The sequence below is a fragment of the Protobothrops mucrosquamatus genome, unplaced genomic scaffold, assembly GCF_001527695.2.
Source record: "Protobothrops mucrosquamatus isolate PMUCROS unplaced genomic scaffold, P.Mucros_1.0 scaffold_257, whole genome shotgun sequence".
Classification (NCBI taxonomy): Eukaryota; Metazoa; Chordata; class Lepidosauria; order Squamata; family Viperidae; genus Protobothrops; species Protobothrops mucrosquamatus.
The window spans coordinates 387,073-409,657 of NW_015386333.1; the positions used below are offsets into that span (position 1 = coordinate 387,073).

General features: G+C 38.8%; 1 protein-coding gene across 1 annotated transcript; it reads left to right on the forward strand.

The window, feature by feature from the left end:
- Positions 1-3,641: 3,641 nt before the first annotated feature.
- FZD2 (frizzled class receptor 2) lies at positions 3,642-5,670 on the forward strand. Its single transcript, XM_015831462.1, has one exon. It carries the CDS (start codon positions 3,756-3,758, stop codon positions 5,421-5,423), a length of 1,668 nt encoding a protein of 555 aa, XP_015686948.1. The 5' UTR covers positions 3,642-3,755; the 3' UTR covers positions 5,424-5,670.
- The last annotated feature ends 16,915 nt before the right edge of the window (positions 5,671-22,585 follow it).

A 22,585-nucleotide genomic window follows, 5' to 3' on the forward strand; every position in this document is an offset into this window, starting at 1 on the left:
TTCAGTTCAGTAGCCATCACCAATGGGTATAATGCAATTCCAAGATTTGGTTATGCTTTCAGCATTTGAGGAATGTGGTTTTTTTTCTCACTATTTCCACATTACTTTTCCTTTTTGACTCATCAATATTGGAAAGATCCATCCCATAAGGAAGTGGCAATTAGGAATAGATTTCAGGCTGCTGTGGTCTGGATTGTAAAAGAACAGTTTCAAAGCAACAGACTGTTTTATTTAATCAAAATTTTCACCTCTGTCATCTATCCATAGCATCTCACAATCAGATAATTTGCCTCTGAATACAAAAAATTAAATTTTAAGAGATTATAAGAAATAGGTTATTGATTTCCCCATTCTGATGATATAAAGCCTATTGAACTTTTTTCACTGATTGCTACTGGTACACCTCTCAACTATCTATAATTATCTATAAACCATCTTTGATTTGCAGCTTTCCCAACATTCCTCTTCAAAAAATAAATTAGTTTGCATGGAAAACTATCACCTTCCCAGGACATACAGCTAATGATGAGGGATGCTGAAAATCATAGATTTACGTTTGAAACATTAGATACTATCCATTCCTGTTAAAAGAAGTGGGCATTGAAGAAAAATATTTATCAGCTATACTTTCTCCTATCAAAGTATTGCAAGAAGAGAATAATCTACACTATACCGTTTTGCTTTGACCAGATAGGCCATGTCATTTATATCATTACTACTTGTATTCATAGATTGTGTAACTTTTCTGTGCCCTTCTGGATGAGAGACTCATTCACTTCAATATATTCTGGGCCTAGTTCCAACACCAGTTCCACTGTCCTTGAGTCCTAAATTTTTCATAACTAGAAATGGCAACAAGGATAAGGAAGTCTTGTACTTTGTGGGACACATGTTGCATATAGTGCTATTTCTATTCCAGAGAAGAACATAGGTTTGGGCAGGCACTCACTGATCTTCCACCCTTGATTGTCCCCTTGATTTTGTCCCCAGTGATCACAATAGGCTTAAGGTATCCTTAATTATATGAACATCCATCTATGTGAAAAAATTGCTAAGCTTCACCACCAGATATTAGAGATATAGTCCAGTCAGGGGTCCTTGGTGCTCTCTCAGCTTGGTTATTTTCTTGCAGATTTTTCATTACCTAAACTGGGCAGCATCATCAGTGCACCATCTGCAAGAAAACAACCACACTCAAAGAGCATTCGTCATTTCAACCCTGAGCTCGAATATTCTCCTTTATTGATATATATTCCAGTGACCAGTAATGGGTGGGATCAGAGCAGTTAGCCTTTTCCTCTAATCTCTGTAGCCTTCTTAAACAGCCAGACCCAAAAGCACAGTTATGTGTAAATGAAGGAGGACAATCATACTGAGAAATCAGCCAATTACTTTGCTTATCAAATCAGAAGAGATGCAATAAGGGAAGCAAATTTCATGTGGCATAGTATAGTTTTCAACTGATTAGATGGTTAGCCCTAGCACAGCATTGGAAGTAGCTCATTTTTTGAAATCTAAGTTGCTCTGCCTAACATTGCTCCTGAATACTTTCCAATTTGAGGTTGAAGGTGGGTTCTCCAAGCTTGTGGGTCGGTTTCTGAACGTTTCATTACCAGGCCAGGTAACATCTTCAGTGGCATTAAACATTAAATGTTACCTAGCCTGGTAATGAAACGTTTGGAAACCAACCTACAAGCTCGAAGAACGAACTTTCACCCTCATCCTACACCTGAGCTGCAGATATTCCCACTATTGTAAACTTTCCAATTTGGCCACCACTTTCCCTCTCATAGTAAGGGCTATTCAATCCATTCTTTTTGCACTTCCAGTCACTATTCCAACCCCACTCATAGTCATGAGTCATATTTCAGAGGTCACTTTTTGAATTAATTTTGGCAGTTAGCATCAGTGGTACTGTTCTGGTTAAGAAGGTATATTCTTTTCCTCTTTCTTTTGAGTTTGAAATAACTTTTGAGATGCTGCTGGGCTACGCTGCAATTGCACTTGGCATCAGAGGCATTTGGAATTTGGATTCTCTCTGCAGTCTTGGAGTATTTGACTATACTTGTCTATATTAAGTCAAAATTGGCCATAAGACTAATTATAATCTGTATTAGCAACAGTATTGCATTCAAATCACAGGAGGTAACAGTTCTATTGTACTCTGCTTTGGGTTAGACCACAACTGAAGCACCATGTCTACTTCTGGGCACTGCATTTTAAAAGGGGCACAAATAATCAGGAATTGGTTCAGGGGAGAGCTACCGCAAAAAAAAAAAAAAAAAAAGAGCATGGAATGGAAAGCCATGCTCTGTGAAAAGTGGAGAAAAGAATTGGACATACACAGTTTGCAAACCAGAAGACTAAAAAGAAATAGGATAGCCATCTTTTAATATCTACAGTAGAAGGCTGTTAATGGGGTGGACATGTTTTTGTTTGAAACCCAAAACAGGACAAAAACAATAAAAGTTAAAAGAAAGAAGATTCAATGTGAATGCTAGGAAGCTTTCCTGATGGTGAGGAATGTTAACCAGTGAAACAATAAGCCTAGAACAGGGATGGATAAATGTTTTCAAACAGGACCTGGATGGTTACCTACATTCTCCTCCTCCTCCTCCTCCTCCTTGTCCTCCACCCCCTCCACCCTTCTCCTCACAGACGTTATTATTATTTAATCCGAAGGAACCAGTCCTGAAAACCTTAAGTTGTTATATAAGGAAATAATACAGACAGGAAGGCCTCTAAGCCTGCCATACATGTAGTTTTGTTTATTGAAGAGCAATGATAGGCAGAACATTCTTCCTTCTCTCTCACTCATTATGCTAGCCAGAAAAGATATTGGGAAGAATAATTTTTCTACCTAGATTGCAACAATTAATCTATTGTGTGAAACGGAGGGCTTTCCCAAACAAAATACAAGGGAGTTCATTGGTTAAAAAAACAAAAGTAGCACAGGCAAAAGGAGGGGGGGGGAGAAACCCTGTGAAACACATTAGCTTGTGCTCCAGGCAGATTTTTTTTGTGTGTTTTGGTTGGAAATTGTTTGCAGAAGGAAGAGGTTTACACGTTATTTATTAGAATTGGGGAAGGGGGAAAGAGTTGAATTTGCCGTATAACTAAGGTAATCTGCCTGCTAATAGTTTAATTATGACTGAAGGTGAATAATGATAATCCAAGGTAAATTATTTCTCCTTAAAAACAGCCACAGGACATCAGGGCAGGAAAGAAATTTGGCTTTCGGAATAACGTGATCTCTTTATTCCTCCCCCCCACCCCGAGGTGGCTGACCAATCCCAGGAAGGAAGGACGGGACGAGGGCTGGTCCCTGAATTTGAATCTGATTGGGCGAGAATAAATTTTGGGAAGGGGTTTAGGCATCTCTTTGATGGAGATGCAAGCGGCCGGGCGGGGGGGGGGAGGGAAAGAGAGAAGGGGCCGGCCTGGAATTGATTAAGTTAGGAGGAGAAAGAGGAGAAGGCTGGGCGAAGCTCAACTCAGCCCGGGGGCCCTCCTTTGAAACAGACTAATTGGGGAGGGAAGACACAAAGGGAAGCGAAAGGCGCTTGGAGAGACGCGCGGCGAGGAAGAGTTCCCGCTGGGTGAGTGGAGTTTTGCCTCCCTCAGCTCTCCGAGGCTGATCCCAAAAAGTTTTGCCAGGACTAGGGTTCCCGAAGGAAGTGACAGATCCCAGTTCGTCCTGGGGAGGAGACAAAAGGGCTCGGGTGTCCGTAAGAGCTGACGGGGAGCAAACCACCATGCGCCTTGCCGACGCGTCCTTGGCCCGTTGCCTGCTGCTGCCGTTGCTCTTGGGATCCTGCTGGGCCCAGTTCCACGGAGAGAAGGGCATTTCTATCCCCGACCATGGCTTCTGCCAGCCTATATCCATTCCGTTGTGCACTGACATTGCATATAACCAGACGATCATGCCCAATTTGCTGGGACATACCAGCCAAGAGGATGCTGGCTTGGAGGTCCACCAGTTCTACCCTCTGGTGAAGGTCCAGTGCTCCCCGGAGCTCAAGTTCTTCCTCTGCTCTATGTATGCCCCTGTGTGCACTGTCTTGGAGCAAGCCATTCCACCATGCCGATCCATTTGTGAGAGAGCACGCCAAGGCTGTGAAGCCCTCATGAATAAATTTGGCTTCCAGTGGCCAGAACGACTGCGCTGTGAGAACTTTCCCCGCCATGGGGCAGAGCAGATCTGTGTGGGACAGAACCATTCAGAGGAAGGTGGGTCTCCAGCACTGATTACAAGTGCCACTCCAATTGCTGGACATGGTACTGCTGGGCCACCCCGTTATGCCACTCTGGACCGCCCTTTCCACTGCCCACGAGTCCTTAAAGTGCCCAGCTACCTCAACTACAAGTTTCTTGGAGAAAAAGACTGTGCGGCACCATGTGAACCCACCAAGAATGATGGACACATGTTCTTCAATCAAGAAGAGATTCACTTTGCACGCATCTGGATTCTCATTTGGTCTGTTCTGTGCTGTGCCTCTACTTTCTTTACTGTCACTACCTATCTGGTGGACATGCAGCGCTTTCGCTATCCAGAACGACCCATCATCTTCCTCTCTGGCTGTTATACCATGGTCTCTGTAGCCTATATTGCAGGATTTGTATTGGAGGAACGGGTGGTGTGCAATGAACGTTTCCAAGATGATGGCTATCGGACAGTGGTTCAGGGTACCAAAAAGGAAGGCTGCACCATACTTTTCATGATGCTGTACTTCTTCAGCATGGCCAGTTCCATCTGGTGGGTCATCTTGTCCCTCACTTGGTTTCTTGCAGCTGGCATGAAGTGGGGACATGAAGCCATTGAAGCCAACTCACAATACTTTCACTTGGCAGCTTGGGCTGTGCCTGCTATCAAAACGATCACCATCCTGGCCATGGGGCAAATTGATGGTGACCTCCTCAGTGGTGTCTGTTTTGTGGGGCTCAACAACATAGATCCACTTCGGGGCTTTGTTTTAGCTCCCCTCTTTGTCTACCTCTTCATTGGCACCTCATTTCTTTTGGCAGGCTTTGTATCACTTTTCCGTATCCGTACCATCATGAAACATGGGGGCACCAAGACAGAGAAGCTGGAGCGTCTCATGGTGCGCATTGGGGTCTTCAGTGTCCTTTATACGGTGCCAGCCACTATTGTTATTGCTTGCTACTTCTATGAACAGGCCTTCCGTGAGCACTGGGAGCGGAGCTGGATTAGCCAAAACTGTAAGAGTTTGGCCATTCCTTGTCCACTTCAATACACCCCACGCATGACCCCTGACTTCACTGTCTACATGATCAAGTATCTCATGACGCTGATTGTGGGCATCACCTCAGGTTTCTGGATCTGGTCTGGGAAAACCCTTCATTCCTGGAGGAAGTTTTATACCAGGCTAACTAACAGCAAACATGGGGAGACTACTGTTTGAGAAAGGAAATGGAGGAAGCAGATTGCCAGCTCCAGAATTTCAAGAAAACACCAGATCTGCCTGCATCTCCCTCCATGAGCTGATTCTGTTTGTATGTATGGGGAGACATTCTTTGGAAAAAATCTCCCTGCAATTTGGGGAGTGGGGCTTCTTTGCTACATAAAGCTGAAACTCTTCTGACAATCTGAGAGGAAAAAAGAAAAACAAAGGAGAAAACCTCCAAGTATTTAAAACTGTCTCATTTTAATTAAAACAAGTTCTAAACTTCTTTGCTTTAGGTTTTTAATTAACTATTAAAGGGTGTCTTTTTTGTAATTAAAATTGTAAATAGCATCTGTAAATTTAATTATATATTTCTATTTAAAAACAGAACAGCAGCAAGGACTTTATTTTTCAGAAAAGTATGGAGGGGTCAAAGAAAGAAAAACTATTTTTTCATCTCTTTGAATGCTATTTTTCTCCTTTTTCTGTTTCTTTCCTTCTCTCTCTCTGGAGCCAGGGGGACTGTGTGCTGTTTGGGTTGGCCCCTAACAGGCTATTTTTGCCTCAGCTTTTCATGAGAGCCAGGTTTTGCATCACTCCCAGCACCCAACCCACCTTAAACATCTTCCCTTTAGCAGGCTACAGTTTTTGATATATTTCCAGGAAGACTTCTCCCATCTCATTTTTTCCCTTTCGAGGCTGAAAGTTTGGCAAGCAATGTTCTGTCTTTGAAAATATACTTGGAGTGGGTTTGGAGAAGATGGCTGAGCCTTCTTGCCTTTGCTGAAATTTGGGCCTTGGCTGTGCAGATTTTCTTATGTTTATTTCTTTTAGAGAATTATGACCTTCAAGAAAGTCTCTCTTGCCTTAAGCCACAGAATTCTCTTTCTGTTACATTTGTATGTTTCTATTTTTTCTTAGATGTTTTGTACAAAAGGTAGCTTTTTAAAAATGACATTTCCTTTATTAAACAGACTTGTTCTTTGCAAATTCAGTTTGAGTATTTTTCAAAAGCAGCAGCGGCCGCCTCTAAAGCAATTCATTTGTGAGATACCCACTTAGCTTCTAAAAGGTAACTAAAAATGCAACTGATATTTCACAGCCAATATCCATTTGCTTGAAGAGCAGGATCTTAAAAAATGAACTTTAAAAAAAAAAAGCTATTGGGACATGTTTGGTGTCATTTTAGAAAGTTTAAGGGGAATTTATTTCACTTGAAAAATACTGTCCTTTGAGAAGCATAGGAACCTTATTTTACCAGTTTTTCCCAATATAGGAGGAAAAAACCCTACATTTTTGTCTTCTACAACTGTCTTTTTTTGAATGCCTTTCTCAACTTCTATTACAGCTCTCAAGAAATTTCATAGATGTTTGGGTAATTTTTCTAAATGCCTCTTACAGGAAAGTAACAATTCATTATTCAACAAAACAACTGTAATAGCAAAAAAAGTAATATATTCAGTGAAAACATATCTAAACCATTTTTTTCCCTAAATCAAATGTCTCCGATTTGGAATTGATTTCCGACAACATTAAGGAACAGTCTGTTTCCATGAAAATCACTGCAGATAGATTAACTTCTTACCATTTTTTATGAAAAAAGCATCAAACAAAATGTGAAATTCTTCTTTTGAGTCCTTGCATATGATGACTGCACACGTATGCGTTTTGCATCTGTTATGCAAGCTGTGAAAAGATATGGCTGCTGTAATTTTTTTCTCTTTTTACTTCCAATATATTGAGAATTTTGGCAAGCCTGTATCATTTCAGTGAAAGGGTATATCTTAACAATTGGATTCTGAGCATTTTTTATGAGAATTAAGAATTGCTGTCTAAATTATTATGGTAGAAGGAATGTTTTCAGTTTTAAAATTTATTGGTTTTTTTTAAAAAAGATGATCAATATTCTAAATAATATGCTTCTAACAGTTCACTTCTTTTGAACTTTTTTAGAATATTTGAATAATTTCAATTGGGATGGAATTAAAATCAATTGGAATTATTTATAAAAAAAACCACAAAATGCCATTTGAGTTAAACAAAGTTTCTAAAAGGCTTTACTGAAACGCTCTAATCCTACCTAGAAGTTAGTTAGCAAATTCCATCAATTTCTCTAGCATGATAACAGCTCTTAGCAATTGAATCTAAATACGGGACAGGATGCTAAAGGATAGTTGAAGTTGAGAGAAAAAAGGAAACCTATTGTTGAATTTTTTTTTTTTTTTAAAAAAAACCTCCCATTAAATTTCAATTTTTTTCCTCTGTGGCAGACTCTGATGGCCTCTCGTCCCTCCTGCCCTTTGCAGATTGTCTTTCTTAAGACTGCTTTTGTATTGCTAATAGTGTTGGTTGCTTTCTTGTGTCATTTGGTGTGAAAAGTTTTAAAACTTTGAAAAGAAATAAATAATTTCCCACTCCTTTTGCATCAAAAGGATCATAAAGGAAACAATTTTGGTTGGGTGAGGAAACAATAATGCAAAATGGGATTTATAATACTAGGGGTAAGAGGAGGAAGTAAGTAAGAAAGGCTTCCTATTTCTGAATCCTGCATTTTAAAATGAGATGGAAATGAAAACCTCTAATTTTTCTTCTTAACACTACTTGCATGCACGCACGCACGCACACACACAAACAGATACACACTCTCTTTCTCTTCAGCAGAGAAAAGAGTGTGGTTTAAAGCCCCAAATCAAAGGGTGACTAAAGTGAACCAGATGGACCCTGGAATGCTATAAACATGTGTCCATCTAGGACAAAAAAACACATTCTATCTGGTTTTATTTCTAAAAAAAATAATGTTATTGTGTAATGCAACACTGCGTATAGTCTGTACTTGAGTATTGCCTACTATGCAATGAAGCATGTCAATATCTCTATTATTTCCAGTTACAGTATTTTGCCTTCTACCATAATACTGGGTTTTTCCCAAAGCATCTGGTGACAAGAAGTTGTAAATTAGAGGTGTTTTCCACATATTCCAGTAGAGCTCCCGAACTCAAGAACAACATTTTGTCCAAAGCTTTCAACTACAAATGTCTCTTCCCACCCCCACCTCCCCACACACTTTTTTCTCCTATCAGTATGAGACAGGCATTTCCCTTTCCCCATTACTTTTTCAAGATCCAGTTTTGGGGTTTTTTTTTCTAGCTCATATTAAAGCTCATATTAAAATCCAGTTTAGATGGCATCAATTGCTATGCAAGAGGATCAAGTTCTAAGTTCTGTTATCCTTTTTCCATTTTTTTAAAATAGCCAATTATATCTATGGTATGTGGTTCTTTTTTTCAGCATTTCCTATAAACCTGTCTTATGAACCTTGCAAATACATCAACAGATGGATCTCATTAGTTCCCTTTTTTGGCAAAGGGTCTTTCAGCTGCTTGCCCCACACAAGCAGGGACTACACCCAAACTTTTAGTAAAAACCCTCCCCTCCCCACTTTCTGTCTCCTTTGGACAGAACTTTGCAACGTGGACCAGAGGAGAGCTGAGAGTGGGCTTCCTCTGCCAAGGAATGTTGGGGCCATGGGTTTATCTCCCCCCCTTTTGTTCTTAATTTAATCCTCCTGGTTTTAGAAGCCTATGGAAAAGAAAAAACATCTCATGTCAGAATGGCTTATATCGGGCAAGCGCTTTTCCACATACGTGTGTATTTTAACAAATGTCTAAAGTTCATTTCTTTCTCTATCCTGCCCCTCCCCTCCAGCTCCATGTTTACCCTCTTTCAGGTCAGTTCGACTTCTTCAACCCCATCCTCCTTTGGCTCCCTTACCCCCTTTTTGTTTGCAAGGCTAATTAAGAAAGGGGGGGAGGGAAATAAACTTTTGTTATCCTCTCAGAAGCTAGCATGTTTTTTTTAATAAAAAAAAATCAATTTAACTTACAAAAATGAATCGATCTCTGACCCATCCCCTTTCCTCCTCCCCAAAGTATGTTGCATAGGACATTTTTGCATTCCCACTTAAAATTGACACACAGGCTTTGAAATGGAGATTTTTCCCCCAGTGAAGCAGAGGCCTGCTTAACACATTAAGAATCCCAGCTGCCAGAGAATGAGAGCGAAGAGGTTTGATCTGTGCAGGATGGATTCCTCTCCTTTTCCCACCCCCATTGAAAAGACGAGTGTGGGGGATGTTCCCTGCAATAAACTGTTACAGACCTAGAGCTATTTGGGGGGGGGGGGGAGAGAATGGAATATGAAATTCCTTTGCAGCAGACGGGAAGGCTGTCCAGTCGTGCAGACAAAAAAGCTTTCTTTAAATGACTCACAGTTGCAAAGAGTCAACCAGTGCTGTTTCATGAAATAGCATAAAGGAGGAGGGGGGTTGGTGAACAACTGGATTCCTAACCAGGCATCAGTTCCAACTTCTATCGAGACAGTCAGTTGAGAAGAGCAGCTGCCATGCCTGACTCTTACCTCCTCAATAAAGCCTTGATTCTGCAAAGCATTGACTCCATGAGGCTTCAATGTGTCTTTTTAAAGGGGACTGCAATATTTTTCTCAAAATTCAGATAGGGACCCAAGAGTGGTAAGGATTTTCATTTCCAAAGTTTGGGTAAGCAGAAATCCTGTTCATTTCATCAAGCCAGCTTGGCTAACTCCTATCCAACAAGGCTGATCAGGATTTTCTGGGAAGATGAGTGAAGCAAACCAGTTATCCTGGAATATAGGAATCCATAATGCAGGATAAAGGCAGGCATAATGTCAACTCAAGATTGTTCACCCAACTGCTGTGCCTGGGCTTGATGGAAATGACAGGTGCGCATACCAGCAACTGAGCTCCGGCTGAATGTCAGTTCAGTCCGTTCCTTCTATGCTTCAGGTGAATCTGCCATCTTGTTAAGAGCTTTTAAAAAGCTTCACATGAATATAGCAGGTGCTAAAGAAATGTATTTTAAAGTGCAAAACAAAGAATTCTTGGTGTCTTGATGATATTGTGAGGCAGAATTGCGGTAATTCACTGCTGCGTAGTGACATAGCATATGTGGGATTAGGAAGAATATTTCAAGGCATTATTAGGAGAATGTGCACCTCCCCCTAATTATAGATGGCCTCTTCATGGCCCATGCTCTCTATCTGCATTGGATTGCAGGTCCCATGATCCCTAGTCGATATAACATTTAGATCCTAAAAAGCTCTACTAAGTCAAAAAAAATGCCCTACCTTTAGTGTGTCTGATTGGCTATGGTGTGACCCATAATGTGGCACTAAATGGACCATTGGTTTGGTTTAGCAGAACTTCTTAGATTCTTAGATATACTGCACTTTCAAATGCATTCATTTGCTTAAACTATATTTATTAAAATGAAATATTTTTAACAAATATAGTTTAAGCTAGCGGCTCCCAACCTTTTCTATATCCCGTGCCCCTAGAACGCTTCTGATATATTCTCACACCCTTTACAAAAGTTCGAAATAACAGCAACGAATTATGCATATACACTATAATTTTGAAAACCCAAGTTTTCGCACCCCCTGGATATTGTCTCACACCCCCAAGGGGTGCAAGCACCCCCAGTTGGGAACCCCTGGTTTAAGCAATTCCCTGCTGCTCATTATCCCTGAAGAACATATATGATTCTTTTAAAACTTCAAACATTGAAGGATCATAACAGTAAGCAAGAAATTTCATTAGAATAGTTATCCTGTTATTGTTATAGGGAAAACTCTATGCTACCTCATAGGATGTTCTCAGATTGCACAGTAGCATAAAGCCACCTCTACTTGAAGTCAGTGGAGGTTCCTAGATAATTCATCTTCACTTCCCTCTCTAGCTCCACAGCCCAAACAAAAGAATGAATTTGAACTAAATTTGCAGCCACTTCCATCAAATCAACAGCTGTACCCAATAAAGGAATACAAATAGCATATCATTCTTCTGTCCTTATAGTATGCATGGGAGATAGAATATTCAAGTAGGCAAAGTCACTTTGCAAAAAAGAGAAAAAGCTTATGCCAAAGTTATCACTACTACAATATTTATAATCCATTCTAGTCCAATGGAGCTGGGTGGGTGATAAATCTAAATAAATAAATAAAAATATACACTCAGAGAAAAACCCTAGCTTCACTGCTATCACTAGTGTTAAAAACAGTAAAACATCTGAAACAGACACACAAGATAAGATGACCATGTCTCAAAACAGATCTTAGACATTTTCTCAATTTCTTCCTCCAAATTCTCAACAAAATATGTGGGAGGCCAAAACACCCAAATTTGCAATAAATATTGCCCCCTGCCCACCATAATAAAGAGCAATGGTCAGGGCCAACCCAAGATATTATTCCAACCAGAGAGAAAGAACACAGCCAAGTTTGTCTTCAAGATCATACATGGAGGTTGATCAGACTAGAAATTTGATACTGGGAACTGAGTTTTGCTGGGGAAACTATCTAATCTAGGGCTAAATTGTGTGAAACTTCATGCCAGTTAATGAAAATTGAATTGCTGCATCCAGCAGTTAACTATTAGTCTGGATGTGTTTAAAAATGTAAAATCTCCTGGTGACTTTACAAACAGACCCATGCCACCTTCTCAGCAGCAGGATTGAAATGGATTGTCTCTGCTTCTTTGGACATTTTTTTTAACTTCCCAGTTTATCTTATAGATCTGGCTTCTCTTATCCAAGTCCATCCACTCATGACTGCTGAAGCAATGTACTGGCTAACTAGAACTCCATTATTCTACAGAAAGCACAATAACTGAGTTTTCCCAGGAGGCTTCTAATTGATGGGCCATGAAGGTCAGAAGATGGGAAGATATTTTCCTGATTTCTTAGGTTAAAGAATGTCAGCATATGATAGCAGCTCAGCCTTGTAGGAACCAGTGTGATGAATGCTTCCTAAGCCAAACTACTTTTGAATCAGTCCAAGATTATTGTGCTGAAAAATTCGGACCTGGGAACTTGATGGATCACCTACTCCCTTAAGTACCTTCAGTAATTAAAAGGGATGAGGGATGAGATTTAGACAGTGTAGCTTATGCTACATAGTGATATGAGAAGGGTGCTCTTGATATAGATCCCCCAATTATAAGATTCCCACACAATTCAATTAAGGTTGGTACTTATTGTTTTAGATCCAGCAAAGGCTTGTTTACCCTAGTTTTTTCTATTTATCTTTTTGTGCCTTTTGTTAGCACTTATTCTCATTTCCTTGCTCAAATTGTTTCTGAGCTTTTATTATGCTTTTATTATTTTATAATAATTTATTATTTTATTTTATAATAAAGCATATTGCATATTATATGTTATATGCTTTATTCTAAAATAATACAGTTTTATGTTTTACATGCTTTTATTATGTGTACACATGTATGCTTCTAATTTTATATACTTTTACATTTTATAATGAGATTTCCTATCTCATTATAATGGAAATTGAGAGATACATTTTTATACAAACATATTTAAAATGTAAAAAGAAGACAAAAAAATTCTGTCAGGTTCTACATCTCAATATTACCAGCTTAATGTTCTCATCTTGTAGCTAGAATAGAATAGAATAGAATAGAATAGAATAGAATAGAATAGAATAGAATAGAATTCTTTATTGGCCAAGTGTGATTGGACACACAAGGAATTTGTCTCCGGTGCATAATCTTCATCATTTTAACTCAATCTCTTTTGCAAAATTACATTTTAAGTTAGAAATGATCACTTGCAAATTATACCATATGTTGGATACAATTTCTGGGCTGTAATAGTTCTGTGACCACTGGATGATAGTTGAGATAAAATTTATCTCTCTTTTTAATCTTGTGCTAATCCAGATGTCTGTAGCCCAGATGGTGTGGTCCTGCACAGAGCAATAGCTCAGTTATAAACTCTTGGAAACCTTGTTTTCTCTTGTAGTAGTGATGCAGATAGTTGTAAGCTGCTCTGGTACAGTCTATTCTGATTTGGGTTTTTGTGGATAATAAGGGCAGAATACCAAACCATTGAATACAGTGACTGGGACTGATGGGAATTTGAGGCTAAAACATCTGGAAGGATCCAAATTGGGGAATATTGTTACAAAAACTGAGGTCCTGCAGAGTTTAGCAGACATATTCAGAAAGATCCAAACAAGTTCAGACAAATGTCAAGGATTACAAATTTATCAGAAAGCATGCCCACAGTAAAAAAAAAAATGACAATAAAGGTTATCTTATCTTATTTAAAGCAGCAAGCACTCTTTACGAATAATGATATCCAAAGTATATCAGAGATGTACTTGGCCATGTTCATTTCTGTTTCTCTTTACTGGGCATTCTTTTCAAAAATCAGCAAGAAATATTGCTGCCCATATCACTATCCCATTTACAATTGTTCTTATTAATATCCTGTCATTCCTCCCAGAAAGGATTCTTCTTTACATGTCTTCTTCTGTGGCTTCCAATAAAACTACAGAATTATTTAGAGATGTTTCAAAGATTAAGCCATGGAAAATCTTCCAATAGTATCAGGGGAAAATAAGTTTTCATTAGTGCAACAGTGGTTTCTCTTAATTTATTTGAATGTTTTCAATGTTTTATGACATTCTGCCTAATTCATCAATAAAAGCACTAAAATTTGGAATGTTTTCACATGAATAATGATAATATTAAAAAATTAGGTCATAAAAATTGATCTCAAATCAAAGGATGGTCACAAACATATAATACACACAGAAGACTTTTCTCTACTTAAATAGTGAAATAACCAGTTGGGAGCAATTTCTTTCTCTGCTTCTCGTTTTTATCTTTTTTTCTTAGCCTGTGTTTAGTCAGATGATTTTTTATTTTAAAATGTACTATTGGCCAAAAAGGCAGACTTTGGAAAAGTTTCATAGGGCCAGCTGAACATTTTGGCAAAGGAGTCCAGCTCAGCTAACCTTTATTAAACTGCAAGTGCCAAGATTATTGCCTGTTGCAGACTGATGCAGCTAATGTGCTGGAGATAAACAAGTCCATTTGGTCATCATTTGAATGAGGAACCCTCCAGGAGATTATTGCTACCCTATTGTGTCCTATAATAAAATTAAGCAGATAAATAAGTATTGAATAAATAAATTGGAGATCAATTCAGAACTTTCATTGAGAGTTTCATCAAGAGAATCTGAACCAGAGAAACCTATAGAATAAGGAGAAATGAATACTGATTTCTTTAAGTTCTAGCAGAATTCAGCCAGTGGTATTAAACAAATGGTGGAAAGCATATAGGATTAGAAAGCATATTGAAGAATCCCATGTCAAAGTTCATGTTGTAGTTTTGTAACATTATCTTCCAAGAAGCACTAAAACTAATGAAGACTCAGGAAAAGCACCAAAAGTGCACCAAAATAGCTCAGGTCCATTTAAAGGAATATATGGCAGATAACCATATAGTAGTAGATAGCAGCAAAGAGGTCCAGAACATTCTAACTTCTTGTTGCCATGTATAGTAGATATAGAAAGTCTATAAACCCCTGTTAAAACACCAGGTTTTTGAGATGTAAAAATATCAGACCAAGATAAATCGCATCAGAATTTCTTCTGTCTTTAATATAACATATAAGCTGTACAATTAAATTGAAAAACAAACTGAAATCTTTTAGGGGGGAAATAAAAAAATAAATAACTAGAAAATGTGGCTGCATTTTCACATTTTCTTATAAGTAGGGATGTGACTGTGTTCAGAATTAACCAACCACTTTCCGACTGATATCACCACACACTTGCCATCAAGTAAAGTGACTCTGATCAAACCCATATAATATTCAACTGTGGTAGGATTTTTTCCCTGACATTTACTAAGTTGCATCTTACAGCAAATCCATGATCTGCAAAAAGCTTACACAGCATTAAAGGGCTCTGATTGTTGGAAAGTATCAGTTAGGAGAAGGATACAAAAAATTCCAAGGCATTGGGTATACCATGGAATATAGTAAAGACAGTCATCGATAGGTAAAAAAAATGTCGCACAACAGTAACATTATCAAGAACTGGATGTCCCTCCAAAGTTGATGAAAAAATAAGATGAAAATTGGTCTGAGAAGCTTCCAGGAGATCTTACAGCAACATTAAAGGAGCTGCAGGAATTTCTGCTGAGTACTGGTTGTGAAATGCCTCCTGTATTCTTCATATGCCTGGTTTGTAGAGTAGGGTGACAAGATGGAAACTTTTTCTTACAAAGAAAAACATCCAAACCTAGCTACATTTTGCAAACGTCTGTATCAATTCTGACAAAAGCATGTGGGAAAATGTGCTATGGTCTGATGAGACCAAGGTTGAACTTTTTGGCCATAATTCCAAAAAGTGTGTTTGATGCATCACTAAAAGTACACTATACCTAATGTGAAGCATGGCGGTGGGAGCATGATGCTTTGGGGCTGCTTTTCTTCAGCTGGAAATGGAGCTTTAGTCAAGGTGGAGAAAATTATGAACAGTTCTAACTATCAGTCGATTTTGGCACAAAACCTTCAGGCTTCTGCTAAAATGCTGAAGAGGAAGAGGAATTTCACCTTCCAACATGACAACAACCCAAAGCATACCTCAATAAATTAACAGAAGAATGGCTTCACTAGAAGAAGATCAAAGTTTTGGAATGTCTGTGCCAGAGACTGGACCCAAATCCAATTGAAACTCTGTGTGGTGACCTGAAGGGCACTGTGCACAGGAGATGCCCTCACAGTCTGACAGATTTGGAGCGCTTTTGCAAGGAAGAGTGGGCAAAGATTCCCAAGGCAAGATGTGTCATACTGATAGGCTCAAAAGACTGAATGCTGTCATAAAATCAAAGTATTAGCTTCAACAAAGTATTAGTTTAAGGGTGTGCATCATTATGCAATCACCTTGTTATAAGTTTTTATTTTCCTTCCCCCCTAAAATATTTCAGTTTGTTTTTCAATTGAATTGTACAGCTTATATGTTATATTAAAGGTGGAAATTCTGAAATGATTTATCTTGGTCTAATTTTTTTTTACATCTCAAAAACTTGGCATTTTAACAGGAATCTGTAGACTTTTTATATACACTGTAGTATACACCCATATATTTGCAATCCATTTATGGTAACTCTATCCCAAAGTCTTCTAAGTGGCCCTTATTGAGCCCTAAAGAACCCACACATGAGAAATCTCCACTAAACAATATAGTTAAGTTGGAGCTAGGACAACAAATGCCCAGAAACTGAGGGTTTGGTGGGAGTTCCCTTATGTGACCCTAAGTTTTGCATACTGCCTTTTATTGCAAAAACAATATCTTTTTCTGCCATCTCTGCTCATCAGGAGTTTCACAGTCTGGATATGGATGGAATGGCTACCCTAGATCCAATTGTACCAGTCCCCAGCTCTACAAGTAGCCCTCAACTTACAACCATTCATTTAGTGACCATTGAAGATTATAACAGCACTGAAAAATGTGACTTAAAATGTGTCCTCTTTCTTACTACCATCATAGCATCAAGTGATCAAAATTGGGGCATTTGGTACTGGCAAATTTAGGACAGTTGAAAGTTGAAGTTGAAGAGTTCTGGAATCATGTGATCTCCACATGTGACCTCCTCAGCTAACTTCTGACAAGCAAAGTCAATGGAGGGAAAAGCAGATTCACTTAAAAACCATGTTATTTACTTGACAGCTGCAGTGATTCGTATGATAATGACAAAAAATGTCATAAAATCAGGCACGACTCAGTTTACAACCATCTTACTTGGCAACGTCCTAACTGAAGTCATAAGTCAAGGACTACCTATATTAAGTTTTTTCTGGTTTATTTATATATCCTTTATTATTTTTACAAATAACTCAAGGTGGCAAATATATCAAACACACCTTCCTTGTCTTATTTTCCCCACAACAACACTGTGAGGTGAATTCGGTTGAGAGAGAGACTGCTTGGCCCAAAGACACACAGCTAAGGAAGGACTAGAACTCTGCCTTTTTAGCCTGGTGCCTTCACCACTAGACCAAACTGACAAACATATATAATCCATATACTTGACCTATACTCCAAGATACTGAGAGTAACAATATTCTACTTAATTGTTTTGGTAGACAGTGAACCACGTGAATGGGAGTGGGGGAGACCCTTGACAGCAGGTCTTTGATGACTGGAGTTGAAGGCAGAAGTATTCTATTTTATTTAAAAGAGGGCCTTCCTGCTATTTGCCAGACAGGGGAATTCGGTAAAGTGACTCTGCTTTGATGTGGATTAATTACCTCTGCTATGTTTTTCCAGATGGCTCAGTTTGGCTCAGTTAGGGAAAAGCCAATCTAAGTGCCAGAATCTAAGTGTTCCTCCTCCATTATATTATTTACTTCCACCACCCTAAATCCAGTTGTTTCTTAACACTAATAAAGCAGCTGAAATTGTCCATTTCTGTTCCTATTTGGCCCCTTAGGAACTAAAGAAGCTGAAGAAACCTCTTGGATGAGAAGCGAAATGTCTTCAAAGAAAAATACCCCAAGAAAGTCCAGTTGCCTCATGAAAAAGCACCTTTGGGATCCCTTAGGAACTGTTTACTTATTAACAATATTTGTATACTACCCCAAAATAAACTTCACTATGTGACAATAAAAAAATACTAAAACAATATAATGGACTTAAACATTTTGAAAACATAATAAATAGGGCCATAGAAAATAAAACCTATTTCAGTCATAATATTTAAACATTTTTAAATAGTCATATTGCAGAAATTAATTTAAAGCCCTGGGTAAACAAAAAGGACTTTCTTTAATGTTCCAAAGCCACAAAGGCAATTCAAGGTGATTACTTATCTTACATCTTAATGGTTACTTATCTTATTAAGCTGATGGACCATCTTACTTCCAGGGGGTTATTTACTAGAAGCAAAGTGTCTGAAAATCTGATTAGGTGTCTATAGGTGATTATGAGAGAAAGTGATTGTTTCCAAACTGAATAAGCCTTCAAAGATTCACCCACATTTTAAATTAGGTCTGCAGAGAGGTTCATCTCCTAAATCAGTGTTGCTGAATTAGAAGCTACTACTTCTCAGTAAGGGGGTGCGATGGCTCAGTGGTTAAAGACTCTGTGCTTGTCAGCTGGAAAGCTAATAGCCAGGGTTCAAGACCCTAGTGCTGTGCAACGGGGTGAGCACCCATTCTTGCCTCAGCTCCTGCCCATCTAGCAGTTTGAAAGCATGCAAGCATGAGTAGATAAATAAGTACCAGATCAGTGAGACGGTATCAGCATTCCATGCACTTCAGCCTACAGCGTATGTCAGCCACATGATCATGGAAATATCTTCAGACAACACTGGCTCCCTTGGCTAGGAAACAGAGATGAGCACCTCCCTCTAGAGTTGGAAATGACTATACAGAGGAAATTTTTACTTATACTTTACTTCTCGGTAACAGTAACAGGAGAAGGACAATATATAGGTACAGTGGGAAATAGCTAAAGCAGATGAAAACACTTCAAATCTCAACAGTACAAAATTGGTTCATTAGAACACAGTGATCTACAATAACTCTTGAACTCCATTCAGCCTCCATCAGCTTTCTCTATAGTTGAGGAGCCCCAAGGAATTCTACCCATGTTTTCCCCACACAGCTGCTCATCCCACAGCTGGATAGTAAGGAACAAGTTACTGGTTCAGCAAGTTTAATTAAGAACACTGGATGAAGATGTTAAACCTCCTTCTGTCCTAGGAAACCTGAGCAAAATATTTGCAATAGCAGTAATGATGTTCCTTTTATCATGATCCTTGAGAGAGATTAAACCAAGAACTCTTTTTCAGAAATCTAGAGAATAGCTGTGCACTGCTAATGCAATGAACCATGAACTAGTCCAGTGATGGCAAACCTTTAAGAGACCGAGTGCCCAAAAACTACCTCGCCCCTGCCCTGCTCCCGCCTCTCCTGCCCGCAGGGCCACCCACCACCTTCATGGCCCGCCACAGCAGATCGCCCAGGCGGCCCAGCAGGGTCATGGCAGCCATCCCTTCTGTCCACGCCCCACAGCATCATCTGTATGCGATGGGGCACGAGGGTGGAGTCTTGTCCCCGCTGCCCGGCTGCAATGTCCTTGACTATGCTGCTCTGCGCAGGCTGCACCCGGGGCGACTTTCCTCCGGGGGGGCTGCTGGTGAGGAGGAGGCCATGGAGAGTGGCGGGGCTGGGGCAACAGCATGCATGCCCACAGAGAGGGCTCTGAGTGCCGCCTCTGGCACCCGTGCCATAGGTTCGCCACCACTGAACTAGTCTGTCAGGTAAAAACCCATCCTATATACTTAAGGGTGTTGTGTTGTGAGAATCTTGGAAACTAGCAAAGCAGAATAAATTATGGTTCAGTTTGACATGGGTATGGACATGGGTATGAGATAGACCTATTTACGCATAAATTCCAAAGGGTTTTTCCTGGGCAAATGTAAGGTTTCCTGCCCATTTCTTCTTTAGACTAACTCCATTTGAAACCAGCTAAATAAACATCACTCAGTAGTGAGGATGAATTTTCATCTTATCTGAATGAAGTTTTTTTGCTAACTTTTTTTCAATCCAGTCCCACATTAAAGAATTGGTTGGAAAGAGGCGGAGGAGGAGGAGGAGGAGGAGGTGCCTCAAACCAAATTTTCTAGTTGAATCTTCCAACAGTTTTTAAAATTGATATGAAATAGAAGAAGGAACAGAATCTTAATATCTGATTCCTAAGAGGTTAAATAATAATCTGACATCTCCCAGCATCCTTTTCTAAAAATAGAATTTAAGCAGCAGAGGAACCATTGACAAGCAATGATTCTTACACTCAACCTAGACAGCTTATCCAGAAAGAAACCATGGTAGATGGTACCAAAAATCAGAGAGAAGACTATGATAATTAACATTATTTTGTCTTCGGAAAAAGTCATTTCTAAGAGAAATGTGCACTGCTACTGTGTTGAATTACAGCTCCTATAATCCCCAATTAACATGCCAGTCTGGAAAACACACTAAATCTTGGTTTAAAAAAAGTAGGCAAGAAGTAAAATCCATCTGGGCTTGACCTGACTATTTTGTTAATTTATGGTAATTGCAACCTTTGAGGGATAATTGTGGAAGAAAGGCGCAATGGAGATATTCCGCTGATTGCTTCCCCCCCTTCTCAAATGAAGTTAAATATGAACGCCACTATTTTACCCACTCTTTGTTGCGGACAGTAATGGATTATTGGTTTCTCTTGAAGAAAAGCACCTTTGCATTTAAACGGACAGATTGATAGCATAATTCTTGGGTATATCACTATAATTCAAAGTCAGGGAGGGACTGGCTGCTAAGCCTTCCTTCCTTCCCACCCCAGCTGCTCAGTCTGCACAGAACAAATCTGGAGAGGGGGAAACACCTAGTAATGAGACATTGTTCAGTGCAATTTTTAAATGGGAAGAATATGTAAAGCCCAAGCATAAATCACAGGTGGTACAGTAAAGAAACCTCTAGAGGAATGGATACTAATTTGCAACATTATTTTTTTCTATACTTTCCTTCACTTTTCTATTACACTGAAAAGTTGGCAGTTTCCAATGTAGTAGGCACAGTTTAAGCCACTTATTTGCAAAGCAAAATATCACTGAAATAAGTTCCCCTTTTGCCAGGAACTATTTTATGACATCATAAATGCCAATTAGCTAAGCCAATTTTAGCCTTATGTGTTGAGTGAACACAGCCTTTGTGGACATTTGTGAATTAGTCTGTCATACAAAGCCAGAAAAATAAAAGTCTTAATGAGGTAAAATGCATGGCTTTAATATATAAGTCAATTGTACAAACAAGTATCTTGTGGTCTTAATATACCGGACAATCTTGCAGGTATTTTTTGTATGTATCACAGTAAGAAAATTCTATAAATCACGTTGTACATTTATAAATAGTAAATGTATTTTTCTTCAATTGAAATGTGTATTAATGTTTATGGTAGAGCAATAGATTATCATTTTATAATTTTAGCAGTAGTTTTGTTTACAAGAAAGTAACCCAATACTTTTGGGGAAAATGAGCTATGCCACGATTCATACCTATGGTATTGCCACTAGACAGGTTATGATATAAACTATGAAGCAACTAGATTAAAAAAAGATTAATATGCAAAGGAATCAAAATCCTGCAAAATCTATAGAACAATCAGAAATACGGTCAATGAATTTTGCTCTGCACAAACTGTAAAATAATTAAAATAATATTTTTTAAAAAATAGGAGTGTTATTTAGAAAATCTTAATGAAGATGAGAAGGACCATAAACCAAACAGCATAGACAGAGAAAGGAAAATAACTTAAAACCAATACTTAAGAGTGGACAAGTTTAGCAAACCAGATGTGAGAATGTGTTACATTTTATATTTGTTCTGTACCCTTGTTCTGTACATTTGAATGTGAGGGAGATGTAGACAAACATCAGTAAGCATATGGAGAATTAGCTGTTCATATTTGAGCACCTTGCCTTTAAGTGTCATCTGCCCAATTTATTCTAGAGTTTTGTTCACAATGCTATCTCTCACTGTTATATCTTCCCTCTCTTCCTTTAAGAATCTCAGGAATGCTTTGATGGATTCCAGGAAGTGTCACTTGCATATATGATTCAAGACTATCAAGTGTAAGAAGCCCGTGTAATGCAGATTCATTTTACTGCATTGCAGAGAATATATATGCACAGGAAAATGGCAATAGTTAAACTAAAAGTAGAATGTAAATGAGAAATTCCAGAGCCACCCACTTTTCTGAAATATTCATTATGGTCATTGTTGATTGTCACTTCTAGGTATCAGTCTTGGAAAGTAGCTCTGCCCTAAATGTTACTGGCGTTTGTTCCAAATTGTGGACCCTTCCAGTTGATTTTCACAGTATTATTCAGAGATTTTGCTTTTTCAGCGCATCTTCAAAATAGAACAAGTTAAGGAAGTAGCAGGGTGGCATTTTGCTCTTTACTCTTTAGAGTGGAAATATATTTGGATTGCCAGCATAAACACTTAGAGTAACCTAGTCCCTCAGAGGAAAAGATCATGACTGGTAAGGAAAAGGCAAGAGGGCAGTTCTACCCTTTAGCCAGCTCTCATGGAGAAAAAGGAAGACAGAAACAAGCCCACCCAATCCATTACCTGGAAGTAATCTGGCTACACATTGCTTTGTCAACAAATTATCAAACCTTCATTAGAGAGGGTAATAAAGAATGAAACAGACTAGGCACTGCAATCTGCTTTCTTAGGAAGCCTAAAATAACTTAACTTTCTTAGCTTTAGAGAAGGAGAGG

Coding starts and splice junctions, on each gene's coding strand:
- FZD2 (XM_015831462.1), top strand. CDS start 3,756: ATGCGCCTTGCCGACGCGTCCTTGGCCCGTTGCCTGCTGCTGCCGTTG.